The 23,500-nt window shown below is 37.2% G+C and overlaps 1 protein-coding gene across 1 annotated transcript in view; it reads left to right on the top strand.

Annotated features, from left to right (window-relative positions):
* The window catches only part of SLC2A13 (solute carrier family 2 member 13), a 378,809-nt gene extending 355,928 nt beyond the window's left edge, over window positions 1–22,881 (top strand). Inside the window, exons 8-10 of the mRNA XM_059402898.1 lie at window positions 10,288–10,409; window positions 10,526–10,678; window positions 17,772–22,881. Of these exons, the coding sequence (XP_059258881.1) occupies window positions 10,288–10,409; window positions 10,526–10,678; window positions 17,772–17,998 (502 nt within the window). The 3' untranslated portion in view covers window positions 17,999–22,881. The remainder of the gene's footprint in view (window positions 1–10,287; window positions 10,410–10,525; window positions 10,679–17,771) is intronic.
* The last annotated feature ends 619 nt before the right edge of the window (window positions 22,882–23,500 follow it).

Raw genomic sequence — 23,500 nt, 5'->3', positions numbered from 1 at the left:
GAAGAGCATCCCACGTTTCTCAGGGCTCTGGAGCCCGTGACAAACAGAAGAGCTTACGATGCTGAGCTTGTTACTATTACTTTGATGTTTCCCCGCCTCCATCCCATTTGGTTCAGTCTCTCCTTTTCACCCAGTACTTCAGGGTTCCTCATATGATTGGCTCATAATGGCAAGAAGAAAAAGAAAGGAAGAGATCCCAAAGTAGAAAATGAAAAAAAGAAAAAAAAAAATGTTGGTTTTCTTGAGTGACAAAGCAGCAGATTCTAAATATGATTCCAAAGGAGTTCCAGGAAATATGTGAGCAACAGAGTATGGCATAGTGGAATAAGGGTAGCATCTCCCACAGTGACTATATGGGGAAAAGTTATCTTAATATTTTATACCATATTTTCAATATTTGAAAAAATCTTGTTGGAAGAGTGGAGCTGTATGGCCATTGTGATCCATTTGTTTGAGGACCTCTGGGATTTTTATAGATTCGGAATCAGGATCATTACTCTTAGAACATTCTTCTGTTGGGACTTTTCATGTTGAGAGGGACAGACACACCAGACTTCCTGGTTAGTGGAAGTTTTATAGAGAAAAGTAAGGAAACAAAATTAGAAGGTCTGGAATACTGTGCAACAGACTGGTCTGCCCTTCGCCTCTCTCTCCTGCACTCCCCCATCACTATCAACTGTATGACCCTTCTAATGGCCTCTGTTTACCCTCTTCTCTGATAGGTCATATTCTGACTTCCATAGAGATGGACTATCAACCATTTGTCAAGTCATCTCTGGTATAAAGCTCTACTGTATGCCAAGGCTGTTGCTGTCAAACAGAGAGAGGCAGGCAAGCCATTCATGGGGCAGAACGTGACTTCTTGTGGGGGAAGGGGAGACTCCCCAGCAGTGAACAGAGGCAGGTACGGTCACACTCCTGAGAAGAGAGGCAGTGTAGGGACGGCCCTGGAGTTTTGAGGCCTTTGGGGCAATATGAAGGAACAGTGTGATGGAGAAGTCTTATAATTCAAAGGCAAGATTTCTCTTCCTTTCAGGGCCAGTGAAAGCAGGAGAGTGGCTAATAAGTTTCACTCTAATGTTTGCCTTTACTATAGGAAAAAACCTAGAGTTGAAACAAAACAATGGAAAAAGAGACCCAGATTAGTTGTCTTTGAGTTGTTAAAGATGCTCCCATCTTGTCGAAGTGATGTTATCACAACTATAAATTCAAAAGTGAAACAATCATAATAGATTTCCTTCTTCCCCCAGTTTCCCATATTTCCATTTATTCTCCTATAACCTGATGTCATAGATAATATTTTGTAATTGATGTTCCCTGCACTGTCAAGTTCATAGTATTTTTCCATGTTTCCAGTGGACTGGGGCCCGGCTTGCTGTTGGTGTAATGATGCAGTAGGAAAAAGAATGATGAAGTGTTTTCTTATGAAGAAATAAAATAAATTTTTCTTAGAAATGGGTTTGAACTTCGAATGCTAACATGGACCCTTCCCAAGGCAGAGTTCAGGGCTCTTCTGGCAGATTCTTTACATTGATCTCAGAACTTCAGGGGACAGGTCTAGGAGGAGCCAGAGAGGCAACAGGGAACCACATCCACTTCCACTGACTATACAGACATTCATTGTACTGTTTGTTTGATACCAAAATGAAAGTAACCTAAGTTAGATCTAAGACTTAAACTTCAAATCTTTGTAATTTTGCCCATCTTACTTTTAGTAATTATTTTAATGGCTGTTTATTTCCTAAGGTTGTTGTACCTTAATTCACTTAACTCCACTGCAGATATCTGTATTGTTTTGTTTCTGATTTTCATCTGTGTTAACTTGTGATAAATAAAAGTATAGTGAAATGTCTTTCAGCATATAATGTTTCCATTCAGATAATTTCCTAAGAATAAATTTTAGAAATGAGATGTTAGGTCATGATTATTTAGATATAAATATTCTTATGTCCAAATTGCCAGATTTCATTCCAGAAAGAATTTATACCAATTTAAATTCTTAAGCAGAATTAAGAGACTATACCAGTATCATTATATATGTATGGCTTTAAGTATTTAATATTTAATAATGAATATTTATTATTTTCATCTGGTTGCCCACTTATATTCTATTTCCCATACTCAGAATCTATAAGCTAGCCAAAATCCTGGTTGGTTTAGATACCATGATTTATATATAAATCAATTCATTTAAAAAGAGGCTTTTGGCTCCAGATATCTAATATGAGATTTACCCATGTCTGTGATTTGTCTCAGTAATTCTAAAGATTTTTTTACCAGAAAAATAATAATAAAAAAATCAATGATTTTTTTTTCAACTTGCCTTTACGTCACAGTCCTCTGTAGGAAAATTATGAATCCAGGAAAAATAAAAGACTAGACAATAGAAAATCATCTTTAGGCCAAGGTCTTCAACTTGGTCTGGTTGCTGCAAGCTAGGGAGCCATACGTTCCTAAAATGATTCATCTGTGCATATGTTAGAATTTAAAAGCTATACTGGAGTGCTTGGGTGGTTCAGTATGTTGAGTGTCCAACTCTTGGTTTTGGCTCAGGTTATTATCTCAGGGTCATGAGGTCTAGACCCGTGTTGGGCTTCACGCTCAGTGTAGAATCTGCTTGAGATTCTTTCCCTCTGCCTCCCCCCCCCCACCCCGCTGCTGCTTGCTTGCTCACTCTCTCCTACTCTCTCTAAATTTTTTTTTAAGAATTTAATTACTATGTTGCCACCCTTGACCCAAGTTTATTTCATGTTAGATTATCATGTAGTAACTATGCTAGTGAAAAGAAATTAAAGTGAGGAGGAGTCAAGTTTCTAAGAGTAACTTTTCCTGTTGCTTTGATGGGAGTGTTCAAAAGTTGAAATTTCTCATGACTTGGGTTGCTTATAAGTTTACATCCTCCTGGCCCCCTGAGTGATTGGCATTCTGTTTATTTCTCTTCAGACAAGAGTGGAGGTGTCCTTCCCTGGGGAGATACTCTAGCCTTATGTACCTCTCTATCACCATGCTCAGACTATCACTGTGTGATCGGATCATGAATTCCTCTAGAAAAAGAACTATTAAAGTTCACTTTTAGGGGTGTCCGTTTTGCTTTGAGGTGGTAGATTAATGACGTTCTTCAAAGAAATCGCAGACCTTTGTCAGGAACTAGATATGAAATCATGCTTCACTCCCACTTCCCAGTAATGAACTGGCAAGTAAAACAGGTGCAGGAAACTCAGTAGAAGACTGGCACATGTGGCAGACAAACTGTAGTAAGCTTTCTCTTACCTTCTCCAAAACCCTACATCTTTTGTAAACTCTGGGATGGAGGCAGAGTTCTCTTGGTTTCTCAATGATTAGGACTGGCGAAATAAAATTTGAAGTTTTGCATGTTAAATACAGGTTGTATTTTCTCGCATTCCCCAGTTATGCTCATGAATAAAGGAGCAATACAAAAAGCATGTGCTGTATAGGAAGCACAGAACCAAGTGCTTATGGTTAACTGGGGCAAGGGCAGTCACAGCACTTAGTTCTGTTGGTTATTTCTCTGGATAGCTGATGGGGAGAGAGGTAACACACACACACACACACGCACACACATGATAGAAATAGCTCTACATCTGAAATGGTTTTAGAGTGGGTGTCGAGTAGGCAAGGGAGAACTGTTCTGCCTGCAAAGAGAGCGGTTAATTTCCAGAAGCGTTATTAGAGGCAGCACTGTGGGTTCCGTGACTGTAACAGCGAACCGATCATTTATGGTATACATGGCAGGTGTTTGTCCGCGCTCTCTCTGGAGTAGCCCTCGGTCTCTGGTGAAGGGAGACTGTGGCTGGCTTGTACAGTTCCACTGCTTTGTCCGCTGCAACAGCCTCTCTGCGCAGCTCCTGTGATCTTCACGTGCTTTCTGGTTTTGCTCTAGAGTGTGCTGTGTCCCATCAAAGAGCATGGCTTTTTCTATTCCTAACCCACACACTGATGTCCAAGTGTTTTTTGTTCTTTCTCTAGAGCGTGATGTTCTTCCTCCCCTCCCCCACCCCCAGCAGTCACTTAGCCAGGAGAACATAAGGGTATTTTGCAGTAACATTTGGAATATACATTTTTATCTTTTCATTGGGATTTCTAGTGTTTATATTCTAAAGGTCAGGTGATGTCACAGTCTTAGTCATTAGCCATCCGTGTATCGCTGAGTGTGTAACTTGCCAAGTCAGAGCCTGCAGCACTTTCCTAAACTCAGCATGAGGATGACGAGGAGTTGCTTGCCCTTTTACGCACACAGACATGCCTAGTCAAACAGTGAAAACCTACATCACACCAAGCACAGAGCTCACCCTAAAATATGCTGCTTTCCACTGTTCTAGCAAAAGAGATCCTGCAAGTGACTTTGGTAATAATGAAAATGGTGAATAGAATTTTTCAGCAGATTTTAGTGATTTGAGTATTTGTAAATATTTCCCTCTCAAGGAACCTGCCTGCCTTTTTCACTCTTCTCTGTCCCCTTTCTTACTTTCTCATTTTAGGATCCTCATAATGCAAAAGACTCTTTGATTAGTGGGAAATGAAGATGGAAGATTTTTTTTTTAAGATTTTATTTATTTATTTGACAGAGAGAGATCACAAGTAGATGGAGAGGCAGGCAGAGAGAGAGAGAGAGAGAGAAGCAGGCTCCCTGCTGAGCAGAGAGCCCGATGTGGGACTCGATCCCAGGACCCTGAGACCATGACCCAAGCCGAAGGCAGTGGCTTTAACCCACTGAGCCACCCAGGCACCCGAAGATGGAAGATTATTGATCAGGGCATTTCTAATGCTGTTTTTTACTCACAGTTCAGTGCAAAGGCTTCATTTATGCCCATAGAGAATACTAGTATGGACTAGAGGTGGAGATCTAAGAAAACTCTGGTGGGGAACACAAAACTTGCTATTCTTTTGGCAAACACTTAAATCACTTTCTTTGTGCCATACAATTATAACTGTAGATAATCTTTGTAACAAGTTTATTAGGGACTTTTATAGATTAGAAAACCAAGGTACAAAGAGGTTGACTAATTTTCCCAAAGTTACACAGCTGGTAAGTAATAGAACCGAGATACAAAGCTGTGCAGCCCAGCTCTAAACCTTAACCTTTGTGCTGTGCTGCCTCAGATAAGAGTCCAGGACAGTAAAAGGGGGAGGATATACAGATAGGACAGTACAGAGCACTTATGTGATAATGATGTAGGTAAGGAAAATGAAAATCCATTGAGAGGAGAGAGTATTTCTGGTGAGTGGGTGACATCTGCACTCGCCTTTAAGGCTGAGCTTGGTTGTGACAGTGGAGCTCAAGAGTGAGAGTTTACTTTCAGTTAGATGAAATGTCACGAGTAGAACATACATACATACATACATACAGGTCTGGAAAGCTGGCTCAAAAAATTAGTCGTATAATTTAGTCAGAGAAAAGGATTGTATATAGGAATATAAGATAAGGTAGGCTCCAGCCAAATTTTTTGCAGGCCCCATTATATGGGCAGTTGGAATAAGGGGGTTGAAGGTTTTTGAGCAATAAGGTGGTCAGAGCAATGTTTTCAAGAGCTCAACTTGGTGGGGCAGTGGTTTGAAGAAAGGAATGCTAAACGCAGGGCAAATCAGTAGGAGACTATATTCATTTTCTATTGGTGCTATAATAATATTACACATACTTACTTAAAACAGCACAGATTAATTATACCCCGGTTTCTGTGGGCCAATAGTCCAAGCACGCTTAGCTAGGTCCCCCTACCTAGGGTCTCACAAGAGTACAGAGTGTTGACTTGGACCATGGTTTTATCTGAGGCTCAACTAGGGAAGATTTTGTTAGCAGAATTCAGTAACTTTTGTACCAAGGACTTCAGTTTCTTGCTGTCAATCAAAGGCTATCTACAGCTCCTAAAGACATCCCTCCATTCCTTCCATGAGCATCCCAACATTGTCATCCCACAACATGACAGCTTACTGTTTCACAGCTAGCAAGAGTGTGAGAGACTTCAGCAGAGCAGCCACTGTCATCTTACATAATCACATATGTCCTGTCACTTCTGCCACATTCTGTTAGAAACAAGTCATGGGTCACTCCCACACTCAAGGAACGAGGACTAGAGAAGAGTATGCATATTAGGAAGTGGACCATGGAGAGACTGCTCTAGAATCTGCTATAGAGACAAATGCAGTTGATGAGATAAATGGAGTCTGAATTGGGGTGGTATTAACACACACAAAAAAAGATTCAAGAAACTATATCTAGGCAATATAATTATGAATTCTTACCCACCTTATGTTAAATTTTTCTGCATATATCATCTCATGTAAGCCTCTAAATAATTGTTTGAGGTAGGTGCCAGGAAAATCCTTATTTCACAGATGAGAACACAGGCTTTGAAAAGTTAAGTACCTAAGTTACAAATATCCCAGCTTCAAATCTGGGTGTCCCAACCTAGATTTGAACATAGGATGTCAGTCCCAGAGCTCATAGTCCTAGCCACTCTTCTTTAATTGATCTTCAAAGTATGGGGAATTTAAAGAAAGATGGGTAAGAAAATATTGAAGATAAACTTCAAGTGTTTAACGCATTTCAACTCAGGGAATGGTGGTGGTATCAAAAAAGAAATGTCATGAGAGGCACTATTACACTCATACTATGCATACACTACATGCCAAGCACTGTGCTAAGCACTCAGTATGCATGACACAGTTAATGTTCCAACAGCCTCTAATAATAGTGGATATTCAGCAGATACCTAAATTCCATCAATGGAGCATGAGAAAAAAGTCAGTGCTAGAGTAAACTATCAGGGAGCATCTTTAAAATTATCATCTTTAAAATTAGAGGAGATGGGTGCAGGAGTAATCTAGCAGTGATATGTCACCCCACTGATTGCCAGCGTTGATTTGGCTGATCTGGCTACTAGACAGGTGTCCCCTCCCTCCCCCTTCCATGTGCATCCCTCCTGTGCTGTACACTCAAAAAGGATGACCTTCCCAGATACTATTCTTCCATTAAGGGTATAGGAGAAGCTGCGCACCACTTAGAACCTCCAAAAGAGCTTTTGAGTTCAATTTGTAGGAGAATGTAGGGTCATCAAGATTCCAGAACTCCAGACACATCCAATGAAGCACTGCATGTGGCAGTCTGCCTTTTAAAAAATTAATTAAAATTAGATGGGCTGTTTAAGAGACAAAGGACAGACCTCATAAGAGAACCTTAGAACACACCTATATTTAGAGGTTGAGGGAAGGAAGAGACACTTCAAAAAGCAATGAAGACATATATATCAGAAAAGATGGAGATATAACTGGAAAATGCAAAGGGAAAAGAAGAAAAGGGGGTTGTCAGCACTATCAACCACCAGAAAGTAATTAAAGAACCTCAGAATCAAGGTTAGGAGGTCTAACTTTTGGGTAAGTGGCTCCAGGAAAACAGCCTGACTGTGTGAGAGTCAGCTGGCCCATGGGTGGATGGGGGAACTGGGCTAGGAAGGAAAGAGTGGGGCGAAAGGATGAGTTCACCAGTATAAATTTCTCCATAATTGCAGATGAACTAATGTCATATGAGAGGGATTGAATATTAGGTAGCAGCAGTCGTGTGTGTCATAAAATAGAAGGTGAAGGCTCACGTCAGAAAAAAAAAATGAAAATGGCAGAAAGAGATAGACTACTGATTGAAAGTGACCCCAGCAGAGACAGAACAAGGAAGAGGTGCAGGTCCTTAGAAAAGGCAAGAGACATGTTACTAATGGAGGTGGAAGAGAAGAGCCCTGAAAGAAAATGCAGGAACACAAGAGGTTCAAGAGAGTAAAACTGAGGAAAGAAGTACCCAAGTTCACAGTAGTGAGAAAAAGGGAAAGACCTCAGTACTGGAGATAACAACAAATATTTTAATTAACTGATGCAACAGATGACCAAAGTTTAGCCCAGTGGTAATTGAAGGCAGTTAGATGGTACTGCACAGGGTTGGAAACTGACATTGTGTGGATGGCAGATAAGCATGGAGGAAGGAAAAATGGGTTCTAGGCCAGTGAAGTGTATTGGCATGGTCTACACTGAATGATGAGGTTAGGTGAATACTGACGGGAGTTCAGAATCTGAAGATTATGATTTGGGCGTGGAGGAAGTAATCAAAAAGAAGGAAATAAAATGCTTTTTATCAGAAAAGGGATGCAGAGACCTTGAGGTAAAATAATTCCAAATCAAGCAAACTATAAAGTGCCCTCTTGCAGTTTCAGAGGCTAAAGAATGATGAGGCCAAAGTATGATATGGGCCAGAAGTAAAAATAAACTGTGGCAGAGGATGTGAAGGGGGATGGAGGATATGACTGACCGGGCATCCAACTCAGGAAGACAAGGTGGGTTATTATGATGGGGGTCATAAACAGACTAGCAAGGACAGGGCTTAGATGTTAAGGTTCAAACATAGAGGTCATAAGAGGCAGAACACTAGTCTAAAAATGACAACGAGGGCAAGAATGTTTTTGAGGCTTGTTGTGTCTTCATGGACAATATTTCAATTAAGGTAAAGAATTGGAAGTTCAACCTGAAAGTCAATCTAAGACCAGAGGAGACTTTGCTTCACAAAAGAACTAGGAGGCAGAGTCACCAGAGAGTGACTGAGACAGAAGCAAGGGCGTGCAGCAGGAAGGGAAAGTGTTAGCTAGGATCAGATATGAGCATTTTTCCTTTCTCACATCTACGCAGTCACCTCTTTACAGGTGACCCTTCTAATCTTTAAAATTACCTGTAAGGCATTATCCCCATTTTACAGATGATGAAAAAAAAAATCTGGTTTGGGAATTTGAATCTTGTCCTCACTGCAAATTCTGAGTTCTTTCTACCACAACAGACAGACTCCCAGTAGTCTTAAAATGGTTACTATAGCTTTCAAGGACTAACTGGAAATCATGCCTGACTTCTACAAAGTGGATATAAAACAGAATGTGTTTTTTTATCGAGGTATATAATTAACCTGTAACATCGTATTTAGTTTCAGGTAGACCACATGATTTGGCATTAAGCATCCATCATCATAAATTATTTACAAATGTTTCTTGTCGTGAGACCCTTTAAGACGTACTCTCTTAGCAACTTTCAGACATGCAGTGCAGTATTATTAACTGTAGTTGCCACGCAGTTCATTACCTTCCATGACATTTTTTAACTGGAAGTTTGTACCTTTTGACCCATTTCAATTCTCCAAACTCTGTGCCCCAGCAACCACAAATCTGTTCTCTGTATCTATGACATGGCTCAGTATTTTTGTTTAGATTGCATATACAAGATCATATGGTATTTATTCAGGTAGCATAATGCCCTCAAGATCCATCCATATTATTACAGATGGCAAAAATTCCTTAAGGCTGACTAATGGTGTGTATGTGTGTGTTTGTGTATACATATACACACATTTTCTTTATCCATTCATCCATCAGTGGACACTCAGGTTGCTTTCATATCCTATTGTAAATAATGCTGCAGTGAACATGCAGGTGGATATATCTTTCGAGTTAGTGCTTTCATTTTCTTCAGATAAATACCCAGAAGTTGTTTTGCCGAATCATATGGTAGTTTTAATTTTTTGAGGAACCTCCATCCTGTTTTCCATAGTGACTGCACCAATATACATTCTCATCAGTTTGTGCACAAGTGTTCCTCATTCTTCACATCCCCACCAACACTTGTTATTCATCTTTTTGATGGTAGCCATTCTAACAGGTGGGAAGTGATATTTCATTATTTTGGTTTTGATTTGTATTCCCCTGATGATTAATGATGTTGAACACTTTTTCCTGTACCTGTCATCTATATGCCTCCTTTATGAAAATGTCCACTTAGATCCTCTGACCATTTTTTTAAAGATTAATTTATTTTGAGAGAGAAAGTGGGGAGGGAGGGGGGAGAGAATCTCCATTGAGCACGGAGCCTGACTCGCATGGCTCAGTCTCAGGACACTGAAGAGCTGAGCCAACGCTGAGGATCATGACCTGAATCGAAACCAAGAATCAGATGCTCAATCAGGTGCACACCACTGACCATGTTTTAAATTGGATTGTTTTTTGTTTTTTGATGTGAGTTGTACACACAGTGTATTTTTCTCTTGAGTTATATTCAGATCTAAAGTGTTCTATGTGAGGTTTATAGCTAATACTGTATATTTAATCTTAATTTTTTTTTCAAGAAAAACATCTTGGACCCTTTTCCTTAATGATATTAAGGAACTTTCAGATATATCCAAGATATATATACACATTGAATTTCTGTAACTATACCCTAAAACATTATTTTTATTGCTATATTTTTCAGGTGTGAGAATGAAACCAAATTTAAAACAGAAGATGTATTTTGGGCTTACAATTTCTGCCCTACACCATACTCCTGGACTGCACTTCTGGGCCTTATTTTATATCTTGTTTTCTTCGCACCTGGTAAACAAAGGCTTTGTGTTGTATTAATTAAAGTGTCTCTTTTTAGAGGGGACAAACTACTTTTTTTCAGATTCTAAACTACTTTACTGAAATTTTTAGTTTCATATTTTTCTCAGGAATGGGACCAATGCCTTGGACTGTGAATTCTGAAATATATCCCCTTTGGGCAAGAAGTACAGGAAATGCATGTTCATCTGGAATAAACTGGATTTTCAACGTTCTGGTTTCACTGACATTTTTACACACAGCAGAGTATCTTACATATTATGGTAAGAATATTTTTCTCATCTATAGTTTCATTTTTATTTTTCCTCCTCTTTTTATACATGCTATTATTTGTGTTTGAAAGTATAGATGGTTATATTTTTGCTATTATAAGTAATCTCTATGTGGTTCCTTCCTTCCCCAAAGGCCTTGAAAATGTACGTGGAAAATATAAAAGGAATTCTCCTTTCCTAAGCAGCACTCCTTCTTGTCCCTCAGTGCTTTAGAGCCTTAACCCACCTTCCAACCCAAACATCTCCCAGCTCTCTCCCCAGTTGGAAATCTTCACAGCAGTGCTTTTAGTTTAATGAAGAAATCTAAACAACAGAGCATGGTAGAAAGGAGGCAGGTGGGGAATCTAAGGGCTAATGCTTGAAGATGTCTCGTGACGGAGATGGAGTCATGCCCAAGTAGCTCCCCCAAAGGTCATGCTGTGATTTATACCTTCCACTGTATCATCCATGCTGTTCAGGTTACAGCATGTTAATTTCAGCATCCACTAAGAGCAGCACTTACCACTGCCTGAAGCATAAACCTAACAGAGGTGTTTATGTGCAAATGTGTGGACCATAACTCAAAACAGTATTAGGAAGTGGCTGAGACAGGAAAAAACTCCAGGAAGCTACTTCAAGTCCATTTCTATTAAAACGAAAAGACTTTCTCTTTAGCAACAGAATTTCTTCATTATATGTATGAGTTTACAATTTGTAATTGGATTCTAAAAGATGAAATGTGAGGTTTTTATTCTAATCTCCCCATAAGTCTCTGTATGTGTAGGGATTATCTCTTGCTTATACCAGTTCTCTGATCCCTTACCCATTACTCACCCTACCTCATCCCATGCTCCGGGCACTTAAATTCCTTTTTGCAAGAACCCACACACACCCCTCACAGTTGGACCATAAATGTTTGGAACTCGGGCCAGGACTTACGCCTTGTTCACCATTATACTAGTCCCAGTGCCTTCCTGGGCATTCCTGTTCACTGGGCATTCACAGGTGTCTGTCAAATGAATAAATATGCGGAAGAATTTTAATATGAAGAAACATTATATGAATCTGTTCCTTCTCATTCTCAACATCCGTATTGGTATTTATTATCTTTATAAAACTCTTGTGTCCCCCAGTGAACTTTTAGAAATTTAGAAACATTAAAAAAGGAAATACACTGGCATTTGAAACTGGATATGTATTTCATATATTCAGTTTTAACCCATTGGCAATTAGAACTTTTTACATAAATCAAAAACCTATCTTTCTGAGACCATAAATATTTACACAATAAATATTTACCCATATTTGCTAGTTCTTGAGAATGCTTATTTTTTTTGTTTTGTTTTGGAGAATTCTTAAATATTTAAAGACCTAAATATAGGGTAACATCTTAAGTCATAGACCAAAAGTCTACAAGGCAAGGCATTTGTTACCAGAGTGCCTTTCTCTCAAATTTATGCTGCCTGAACAACATGAGGCAACAAATAAAATGTAAATAGCTCATAGCCAGGCTTCTTTCAGAAATATCCAGTTAGAACAAACTGGTGGTTGCCAGAGAGGTAGGGGCTTGAGGGGATGGGCAAAATGATTGGTAGGAGGTACAGGCTTCCAGTAATGGAATGAAAAAGTCCCGGAGATGGAAAGTACAGCATAGGGCATGTGATCAGTGGTACAGTAATATGGCATATGATCAGTATTACAGTAATAATAGTAATAGTGTGGTGACAGATGGTAGCTATACTTGTGAGCACAGCATAAGACAGAGTTGTGGAATCACTATGTTGCACACTGGATACTAGTGTCAACTGCACTTTCAATTGATATATTTATATATATAATAAAGAACTATATCCGGGTAGAAGCAGATTTTGCTTTGCATTAAGCCAAGCTTCAATTATGTCGGCACACTGGTCCATTAGGTCTACTGCTCGCTAGAAGCGGAACAACATTTAAGTTTAGATAGTTTTTTCCCTGTTTTTGGATCTGAATTTTAATCTACATGTTATTGGTTTATGTAAGGTGCATGTTTCTATTCCTCATTTACCAAACACATGCCATAATGAAGTATTTCTCTTGAAATATGCAGGTCTTTTATTTTCTCCAGATTTTGGTTTCCTTTCTAAACTGTACTGCTTAGATAGTCTGTCTGCCTTGGACCTCATGCACTAGTGTTTATTACTAAAAACTGTCACCAGTATACCATTTTATGTATAGCACTGTGAATACTAAATACTAAATCTACCAATTAGATCCCTTGGAAAGGATTGTATCAAAGTTCCTATACTGAAATACTGAAATTCAGTCACACATGATCTTGATTCCTTATTATGTATAATTCAATTAAACATTTGCTTAAATCCAAAACTTGTTATAGGACTCTAATAAGATTTACTTCCTTCAGAACAAAGCTAAGGAATATGTGCACTTAACTATCCTGACAGACTCATTACAGACAAGTTTTTTTTTTTTCATTTTCATTCCAAAAAGAAATGCTAAGTAAGTTTACATAATTGACTTGGCCATTATTTGGAGCGGGTTGCAACCACCCACCCCCAGTTGGCCCTTGCCCCTGGGGCTTACCCATACGTCTCACCAGTGGAGCACACTTAGGAAGTTTTGCTATTTGCTCACTTTACTTTCTTCAGATTCTATAAAAGTTCTTATATTTTAATAGCATTTCCTTGATGTTGTTTGGCTTGGGAATCTGGGTCACAACCATGAAGCCCTATGGCCTTTTAAGAATTTTCCTAATCCATCTAATTATTTTTAACTATAGGGTTGAGCACTGAAAGATTTGTTACTTTTCTTTATGCCTGTTCCTAAATTGTGAAACATGGTAAGTGTTTCCTCAATATTACAGTTTATAAAGCCAAACCTAGTTTTCTCTGTTAGAGATTTTGGAGTTTAGCAGCCTGATTTAGTCTAAAATGTTTTACCATCTGCACTTATTTTTCTGTGTTATCATCATGATTACCATCCTTTCTTTATCCCTCCCTGTTAAAGATTCCATTTCTCTTCCCACAAGTTTCACTTCTCTGTAATCAAACACAGGACTGTATCTCCTTTCATTTTTCCCCCTAAATCCCCACATTATCCAAGATCTAGCTTGTCAGTATCACCTTTTTCATGAAAATTTTCCCAGTGTTTAAGTCCTACTAATATCATTCTGTGCTAATAGTAACCCTTCTTCCCTAGTCATTTAGTGGAATATGATAATGCTATCCCCTTTTTTGGAATTCTGATAGGCATGTAACATCATACATTAATTATTTCTGTTGTTTGCAGTTGGGCAGGGCAGGGCAGCAATTATTTTCTGCATTAGATGAGGAAACCAAGGTCAAGAGAATTTAAGAAACTATTCTAGGAGTCTGCCTGTGTCACTTTGTGACTTTCCAATCCACACTCTCTACAGATCCTTCCTTTCACTGTAATTCAGTCATGCATCCCAGGTGACCTAGTATTATGTTCTGATTATTTACCAAGTATAAGACATGTCTTTTTAACATGAACCAAAACAAATGAAATAAAGGACCCCTATAGGTGTAAATGGAGTTTTTAACCGAGAATGTGATTTAATCCAGCATTTTAAGAGTCTTATAGCTTCTGATGATTTAATCTAACAAACTGTCATAATTTAGTCAACCCTTTCATGTTTTTTCAAAATCTCATAATTTACCTCTTTTTCGCTTCTTTTCTCATAACTCCTTCTCATTTCAGAGCAGATTCTTTCAGGTGGTCAGTTCAGCAGCATTTTTCCTCCATGGTTTCCTTTTCCTGAAATGGTGCTTATAGGCATGTCTTTAAGAAAGTAGTCTTGGGGCACCTGGATACTCAGTTGGTTGAGCGTCCAACTCGCATCCAACTCTTGGTTTTAGCTCAGGTCATGATCTCAGGGTCATAGAATCCAGCCTCGAGTTGGGCTCCACACTCAGCAGGGAGTCTGTCTGAGATTCTCTCCCTCACTGCCTGCCCCTCCCCACCCACACGTGTGCCTGTGGTCTCTTAAAAAAAAAAAGTAGCCTTGGGCGCCTGGGTGGCTCTGTGGGTTAATCCGCTGCCTTCGGCTCAGGTCATGATCCCAGGTTCCTGGGATAGAGCCCACATCAGGCTCTCTGCTCAGCAGGGAGCCTGCTTCCTCCTCTCTCTCTGCCTGCCTCTCTGCCTACTTGTGATCTCTGTCAAATAAATAAATAAAATCTTTAAAAAAAAAAGTCTTAAAAACAAAATGTCTATTTTCAACATTTTGAGGAACCTCCATGCTGTTTTCCAGAGTGGCTGCACCAGCTTGCATTCCCACCAACAGTGTAGGAGGGTTCCCCTTTCTCCGCATCCTCGCCAGCATCTGTCATTTCCTGACTTGTTGATTTTAGCCATTCTGACTGGTGTGAGGTGATATCGCATTGTGGTTTTGATTTGTATTTCCCTGATGCCGAGTGATATGGAGCACTTTTTCATGTGTCTGTTGGCCATCTGGATGTCTTCTTTGCAGAAATGTCTGTTCATGTCCTCTGCCCATTTCTTGATTGGATTATTTGTTCTTTGGGTGTTGAGTTTGCTAAGTTCTTTATAGATTCTGGACACTAGTCCTTTATCTGGTATGTCGTTTGCAAATATCTTCTCCCATTCTGTCAGTTGTCTTTTGATTTTGTGAACTGTTTCCTTTGCTGTGCAAAAGCTTTTGATCTTGATGAAATCCCAATAGTTCATTTTTGCCCTTGCTTCCCTTGCCTTTGGCGTTGTTCCTAGGAAGATGTTGCTGCAGCAGAGGTCGAAGAGGTTGCTGCCTGTGTTCTCCTCAAGGATTTTGATGAATTCCTTTCGCACATTGAGGTCCTTCATCCATTTTGAGTCTATTTTTGTGTGTGGTGTAAGGAAATGGTCCAATTTCATTTTTCTGCATGTGGCTGTCCAATTTTCCCAGCACCATTTATTGAAAAGGCTGTCTTTTTTCCATTGGACATTCTTTCCTGCTTTGTCGAAGATTAGTTGGCCATAGAGTTGAGGGTCTATTTCTGGGCTCTCTATTCTGTCCCATTGATCTATGTGTCTGTTTTTGTGCCAGTACCATGCTGTCTTGATGATGACAGCTTTGTAATAGAGCTTGAAGTCCGGAATTGTGATGCCACCAACGTTGGCTTTCTTTTTCAATATCCCTTTGGCTATTCGAGGTCTTTTCTGGTTCCATATAAATTTTAGCATTATTTGTTCCATTTCTTTGAAAAAGATGGATGGTACTTTGATAGGAATTGCATTAAATGTGTAGATTGCTTTAGGTAGCATAGACATTTTCACAATATTTATTCTTCCAATCCAGGAGCATGGAACATTTTTCCATTTCTTTGTGTCTTCCTCAATTTCTTTCATGAGTACTTTATAGTTTTCTGAGTATAGATTCTGTGTCTCTTTGGTTAGGTTTATTCCTAGGTATCTTATGGTTTTGGATGCAATTGTAAATGGGATTGACTCCTTAATATCTCTTTCTTCTGTCTTGCTGTTGGTGTAGAGAAATGCAACTGATTTCTGTGCATTGATTTTATATCCTGACACTTTACTGAATTCCTGTATAAGTTCTAGCAGTTTTGGAGTGGAGTCTTTTGGGTTTTCCACACAGAGTATCATATCATCTGTGAAGAGTGATAATTTGACTTCTTCTTTGCCGATTTGGATGCCTTTAATTTCCTTTCGTTGTCTGATTGCTGAGGCTAGGACCTCTAGTACTATGTTGAATAACAGTGGTAATAATGGACATCCCTGCCGTGTTCCTGACCTTAGCGGAAAAGCTTTCTGTTTTTCTCTCTGCCCTATGACCCAGCAATTGCACTATTGGGTATTTACCCTAAAGATACAAACGTAGTGATCCAAAGGGGCACGTGCACCCGAATGTTTATAGCAGCAATGTCCACAATAGCCAAACTATGGAAAGAACCTAGATGTCCATCAACAGATGAATGGATCAAGAAGATGTGGTATATATACACAATGGAATACTATGCAGCCATCAAAAGAAATGAAATCTTGCCATTTGCGACAACATGGATGGAACTAGAGCGTATCATGCTTAGCGAAATAAGTCAAGCAGAGAAAGACAACTATCATATGATCTCCCTGATATGAGGAAGTGGTGATGCAACATGGGGGCTTAAGTGGGTAGGAGAAGAATAAATGAAACAAGATGGGATTGGGAGGGAGACAAACCATAAGTGACTCTTAATCTTACAAAACAAACTGAGGGTTGCTGGGGGGAGGGGGTTTGGGAGAAGGGGGTGGTATTATGGACATTGGGGAGGATATGTGCTTTGGTGAGTGCTGTGAAGTGTGTAAACCTGGTGATTCACAGACCTGTACCCCTGGGGATAAAAATATATGTTTATAAAAAATAAAAATTAATAAAAAAAAAAAGAAAAAAAATGTCTTTCCCATTCTGTAATGATTCAACAGAATGAGAAATATTATTCAGGTCTTTAACTGCTCTGTTTTGCTTAAAGCTTGATTTTTTAAATATGTCTTTATATTTTCTAGTTTAGCCCTTCATTTCAGATCTATTTACCCAGTGTATTCCATCTGGCAGTGAACAAAAGCACATTTATTTCTAGACCCTCCAATGTGTCAGGTACCATTCTAGGCACTGGGGACCCAAACACAAACAAGCCATACAGACTCAGCCCTCAAGGAGATCAGTTTTGACACTGAAGCAGAAGAACACATCTCCCTCAAAGTGCCTGCAGTTTAGCAGACAAGACAAACACAAATTCATGCAGACAATTATAATACTTTTTGATAACGATGATGGGGGCCTCAGCAAAGTGCTTTAAAAATACATAGGAGAGAACAATGATCTCTAGCCAGAGAAGTAAGGAGAGATTCAAAGCAGAAGTTATATCTGAACCCAGTTTATCATTCCTCTTGAGTTAGTTAGGCATTACAAGACTAATAATACATTATATTATGTTCCTAGAGCTCGAACAGTAACAGTAAAGCAGGCTGGTAGTTATTTCTTGATCCATGTCAGACCAGTTAGGCACAATTGACCAGAAAGAAAAGTCATATCAAGTACTCCTTCCAACATAGGACTGTACCTACAAATACGTATTATTTTCCATTGCAGGAGCCTTCTTCCTTTATGCTGGATTCGCTGGTGTGGGACTCCTTTTCATCTATGGCTGTCTTCCTGAGACCAAAGGGAAAAAATTAGAAGAAATAGAATCACTCTTTGACAACAGGTTATGTACATGTGGCGCTTCAGATTCTGATGAAGGGAGATATATTGAATATATTCGGGTGAAGGGAAGTAACTATCATCTTTCTGACAACGATGCTTCTGATGTAGAATAATTTTCAGATGCTGATTTATTTAGGTATTTAAACAAACCTGGGGGACAAAAGCAGCAATTGGTGACCTCAATGCCCTGCTTTTAATCTGGTTCTTTCCACAGTCTAGTTTTGAATGACCTCATAATCTAGAATATTTGATTAGGAGGAAGATACAACCATGATGACATTTTTTTTCACAAGCAGAAATATAAAACAATATTTAGAGATTTTAAACTAATAATTACTGAACAAATGTATGTAATTCCTTCCTGAGGTAGTCTAAAATGAATATTGTATCCAGTGACTTCAGTGGTATCCTTTTTTCCTAAAACCATATATAATTATTAGTGGCAATAGAATCAGTCTATTCTAGCTTAATTGTATGATATACTTATGAAGGAGGATTCTGGGATAAGATCCGAGGGTGTTTTCTGTCAAAACATGGCCTGTTGGCCCTAAATTTTCCTAAGGACAAGAAGTGTATCTGTGATCAGCTATTAGAAAGATTCTGTTTAAGCTTTCAACAAATTCAAAAGTACCTCATACAGAGGCACAATTGTCCTTATCTCCTGTGGATTCCACATTTTGGTCTCTCTCTCCAAATCAGATCTTGAGAGTTCTTCAGAAACTGACTCTGCACAGGACCTTTTGAACATTATGAAAAGCAGGTCTTTTAGGGTTTATTTTCATACATATTTTTTGCATTGGTGATAAGTATACATTTGCACAGATAAGGTAGCAAGTTTTGATAAGTATATTTTATTGCTAGAAAGTAAGAAAGAAAACATTTTTATGGATCCCTGATATGAGTTAGCCACTTAGGTACACAACTATAAACACAAAATAGCACCAGATCTTTGACTGTGTTTCAGGGTTTCTGTTCATGCCAAAATCACCTGATGCTTACCATGCCTTCACTCATCGCCTCTGGAGTCCTACTATTTGTGCCTTCATTTGTGTTAATACAAATAGTTGCTAGCAGACTATTTTTCCCCTTCTTTTAATCAAGTAATTCCTGAAGCAAAAAAGAAAGAAAGAAAATCAGTGACAGATAATCCAGCTGTTACTGATGTTTTAATTAAATAGTGGGACAAATTTTTTCCTTAGTTTTTTTAGTAACTCTTAAGGGAACTGTGACATTACTTAATAATACTATAGTCTTTTTTTTTTTTTTTTTTTTTTTTTTACTTTAAGAACATAAACTCATTTTTATTTTGCACACCCTTTTCTCATTTGCCCTGACAGTTTATCAAAAAAAGACATAGATATGTCTGTGGGTGTTTCCTTTTTCTCATACTTGCTTGGACTTTTTCCTTCTTGTCTAAAAATTAGGATTTTCTATTGGAACAGATTAATGGCTCTAATATAATATACATTGCTACAATGTCTTCTCAAAATGTTTGTTGGTTTTTATGCCCATTCATCAATGAACTCTAATTTTTGCTCTTAAGAGCTATTCAGAATATAAAAAATTACTTGCTAATTCCAATGAAAATATGAATGGTCTGGGGCCAGATAGGAATATGTAAGTTTGATGGACTTTAATATGGCTCTAAACTTCTAATAAGGTACTCTTTGGAGTGAAAAGATGGCTATCTCTAAATTCAGTGTGTTTCTGCCAGTCTCCAAGATGTTTTGTTCTTCGCTTGAAGTCTGGTTTATTCCTAGAACTATTATCAAAACTGAAGATGTAGCCAAGGAGGTTTGTTCTCATAGCCACCAGGAATATGGTAACCGCTTGAACTGTCATTTTACTGGTCTAAATATCCTTCAGCCAAAAAAAAAAGTTTTCTTCCTTTGATCATTTCATATATTAAAAAAATTTTAGAGAGTTGTTTTCCCCTGAATTAGGTGCTTTGATTTCTAAGGGGATATTAATATTGATCTTTTCCCCCAGAAAAGGAGATGTGATTTAATAGAGAAAATCATTGATATTTCTTATCCCATAAGAAATATCTTATCTGTGTAATATTTCACACAGGTAAAGTGGAAAATGAGCTATTGTGTGGTAAAATCAGAATATGATGGGAAGAAAAAATATTTAGACCAATAAAGTGCTCTCTAAAAATGTATTTTTCTGATTTATCCAAATTGCCTCAATTCTTCTCTTTATTACATGCATAGCCTTAACTATATGCTTATGTACTCAGCTGTGCTGAATGCACAGTAACTTTATTAAAGGGGCAACTGGACTTTTATTATTTCTTAAAGCAGAACATGGCCTGTTCTCCCTGACATAAGCAAATCGTATATTCAACTTTATATCCATAACTGCACATAGTAGCAGGGAAGATTAGCCACATTCTCCTTTATTCTCCTCAACCTCTCCTTTAAAGGACTATTTGTTATTTATATAGTGATAAAGACAAATTTCCTTATCTTTGAAGTACAAGACAGTTGGCACAGTATAAAGATTATTTATAACTTTTTTAAAAACAACTACTTAAAAAGAAACCTTATACAATTAGAGTATTATTTTTAGATTTGGTGAACCTTTATAATATATTAAAAATTAAGTATTTGAATTTTGCAGGTTTTTTTATATTATGTACCTTTTAAGTTCTCAGCATCTTTGGCTACCACCACCAACTTGAAAACATTCCATTTGAAATACCATCAAATGTATATTTTGTAGGACAATTTATATATGGTATGATTTGACCTACCATATTATAACAGGTTAAGCATCATGCTTTTAACCAAAATTAGGGTTTCCTTCTAAGCATGCTGCAAATTCACTAGAGACCTATTGTGTTTTAGGAACACGTAGTAAAGAAAGTCGTAACCCCTATTTGAGGCTTAGCTTGGGTGGCTGATGAGATCTACCATAGACTAAAGAGAATATAACCCTTCACCTGCATTTGAACACATAGGGCTGAATGTGCTGTCAGATAAATTTTAAAGATTTGGTATTAATATTTTTCTTCAACACAAGCATTCCTAATAATTTTGACTGTTGTACCTTAGTAATTAATTACCCAAAACATTATTTTTAATGTATTTGTAAAAGATCTAAATCAAAACTAAATTTAAAAGGTAGTATTTCCGTTTGTAATTTTGTTCCCAGCCATATGCAATAATTAGTCCCCTGATGGAAAATGCTATGACAGTAATGTTGTCAAGTGCTTTTTCATAATTTTATTTTACCACTGAGCTAGATTTTAGTGTATGGAGTCTAAATATTATTTTTTAAGTTACTCTAAAATGAGAATTCAATTAAAACAAAAAATTTAGAAGTTGCTTACTATCATTTCAAAATCCATTATCTAGAGGAAGAATGAAGAGGAAAAATGTTAACTGACAACTTACCCTTTGACTTTTATATTGGAAAGTAAAATTGAAATGTAATTATAGATTCTAGGGGAAGGATATTCTAAAAAATACTATCTATATCTTATCTAAGAAAGTCTCACAGCTTAATGACACTAATGGCTTAAAATACCATAATATAGTGACAGGGAGTGGAAGGATTTTTATCACATTGGCACAGTAATTAAGAATAATTAATGAGATTTTTGTTATAATCAGTTATATTTTTTAACTGTTTTCCTGATTAGAAAATCTCAAATTCTACTTAGCACCTAACAACTTACATTTATACAGCTGTTGCAACAAGTTTTCAGTTTTTATCTTTTTACTAACTGCAAATAAAAAAAATGACCTAGCAGGCCCATGACAGAGAATTCATAACATGTGCTTTATAGAAGAATCTATTAAACAGTGGATAAAATATATAGCTGCTGCCTATGAAAAGACTTAGAATTCTTCTCTGGATTGATTTTAATGTCCTGTTTTCTTTTTTATCAGTTTTCTTAGCCTCATGTACAAAAATGTCAAGCTAGTTTGATGAAGTGATCAGTTGGTAACAACAGATCAATTATCAGTACTTTCAGTTCTTCTGGGTGAGAAATATTGCTGTTTTCTGGAAATAGCAATCATTTAAAAATGCCAAATAGCTAACTGCTACCAACTCTCTTTTACATTGTCTTTTAGAGGGGGAAATATTTGTGTGCCAGTAATCATCAAAGAGATATTTTGTAAGAGTGTTAATGATGTTCAGAAATACATGAGAGAATTTTATCCTCTTAATTTGCCTGTGAGTGTAGAATGGTGTGATTCCTATAAATCTTTATATGTATAAAGCAGTCTTGCACTTGAGTAATTTGTCTATGGAATGTTCAATAACTACTTTCTTTAGCAGTAATATTCATATATTTATTTCACACAGTTAAGTTCATGTGTTTGATTTTTGTCATATCAGTATGAGAAAAAGGAATGCAGCGTACAAGTACTTATAAACCGATATTTTGTGAAGTTTTATGATTTTAGTAAATTTAACATCATTCCATCTCATTTGAAGGTTAAAAAAAAAAATAAGACTTAACTCTAGCCAAAGTAGAACTTTATATTCTACATGTCCAAACTGGTTCCTAGAGGCTTTTGGACTATATATCACATTTGATGTTAGAGTATCTTTATTTGTAATAAATGTTCAAATTTCTATTTAAAAGCTCTAATGTACATCTAGATTAAATCAAGAGTTTTATGCTTTTAAAATATGTATTTCAAAATGTATATTTTAATTTGAGTGCATGTTATATATATAGTATTTAATACTTCACATGTCTTGGAAAATTCAATATAAATATTTATTCTTACATGTGACATATGGGGTATCTCTTAAAAATTATGACTATGTACCATTCCCTTCAAAGTCATTCTAGCCTATAGCTGTATCAAAAGTATTGTATATTTTATGGAAATTTAGTGATGTATATGTAAATTTTTTAAGTTATTTTATTGAAGTTCAATCTTTACATAAAATTAAAATCTTTTTTTAAAAAAAGTGTCAGTGCCAGAATTGTAAATGAAAATAATCAAATAAAAGTTATGACAATTCATTAGTCATTTATCTCCTTTGCATTTTTCTATTTCTTGATTCTCTTCCTTTGATTTTAGGATCTAAGTTACACAGGAAAGGCATCTACAAAATTTTGTTATCTCTATATATTTATGCAATTCTTACTCATTTTAATTATATTTTACCTCTTTTTAACATGGATAAACTCAACTATCTTTAAAAATAAATATAATACCTAAAAATTATTCTAAGGAATTATTCTAATAAATATAAAACTTTGAAATGAAATGCTTTAGGAACCCTTGAGATATTATTTCTGGTTGTTGTCAAAACCAGATGTGACATAAGCCATTATGTTGGGTTGACAAAAACTATTTGCTTTGTAAATAAAAACAAAATACCTGCTGGATGATCATCTGACAGTTCCTTTTGGAACTCTATTGGTCTCCATTGCCATTTTGCCCTAACTGTAGCTTTTATTAGCAAGAATTTTCTATAGTATTATCTGGGCAGCTATTAAGACTTACCTCCATAGTTATGGTGTGCCATCCTAAGCCCACCTGTCAAAACAGCATGAGATCATCCCTTAAAGATACTAGATCACTTGTCCACAGGCTTACAATAGAGATGGGATCTCATGTTCAGGTGGCTTCTCAATGCAC

This window comes from Mustela nigripes, chromosome 6 (assembly GCF_022355385.1).
Source record: "Mustela nigripes isolate SB6536 chromosome 6, MUSNIG.SB6536, whole genome shotgun sequence".
NCBI classification, from domain to species: Eukaryota; Metazoa; Chordata; class Mammalia; order Carnivora; family Mustelidae; genus Mustela; species Mustela nigripes.
The sequence above is the reverse complement of the archived record's forward strand: the minus strand, read 5'-3'. Positions and strand labels throughout refer to the sequence as shown.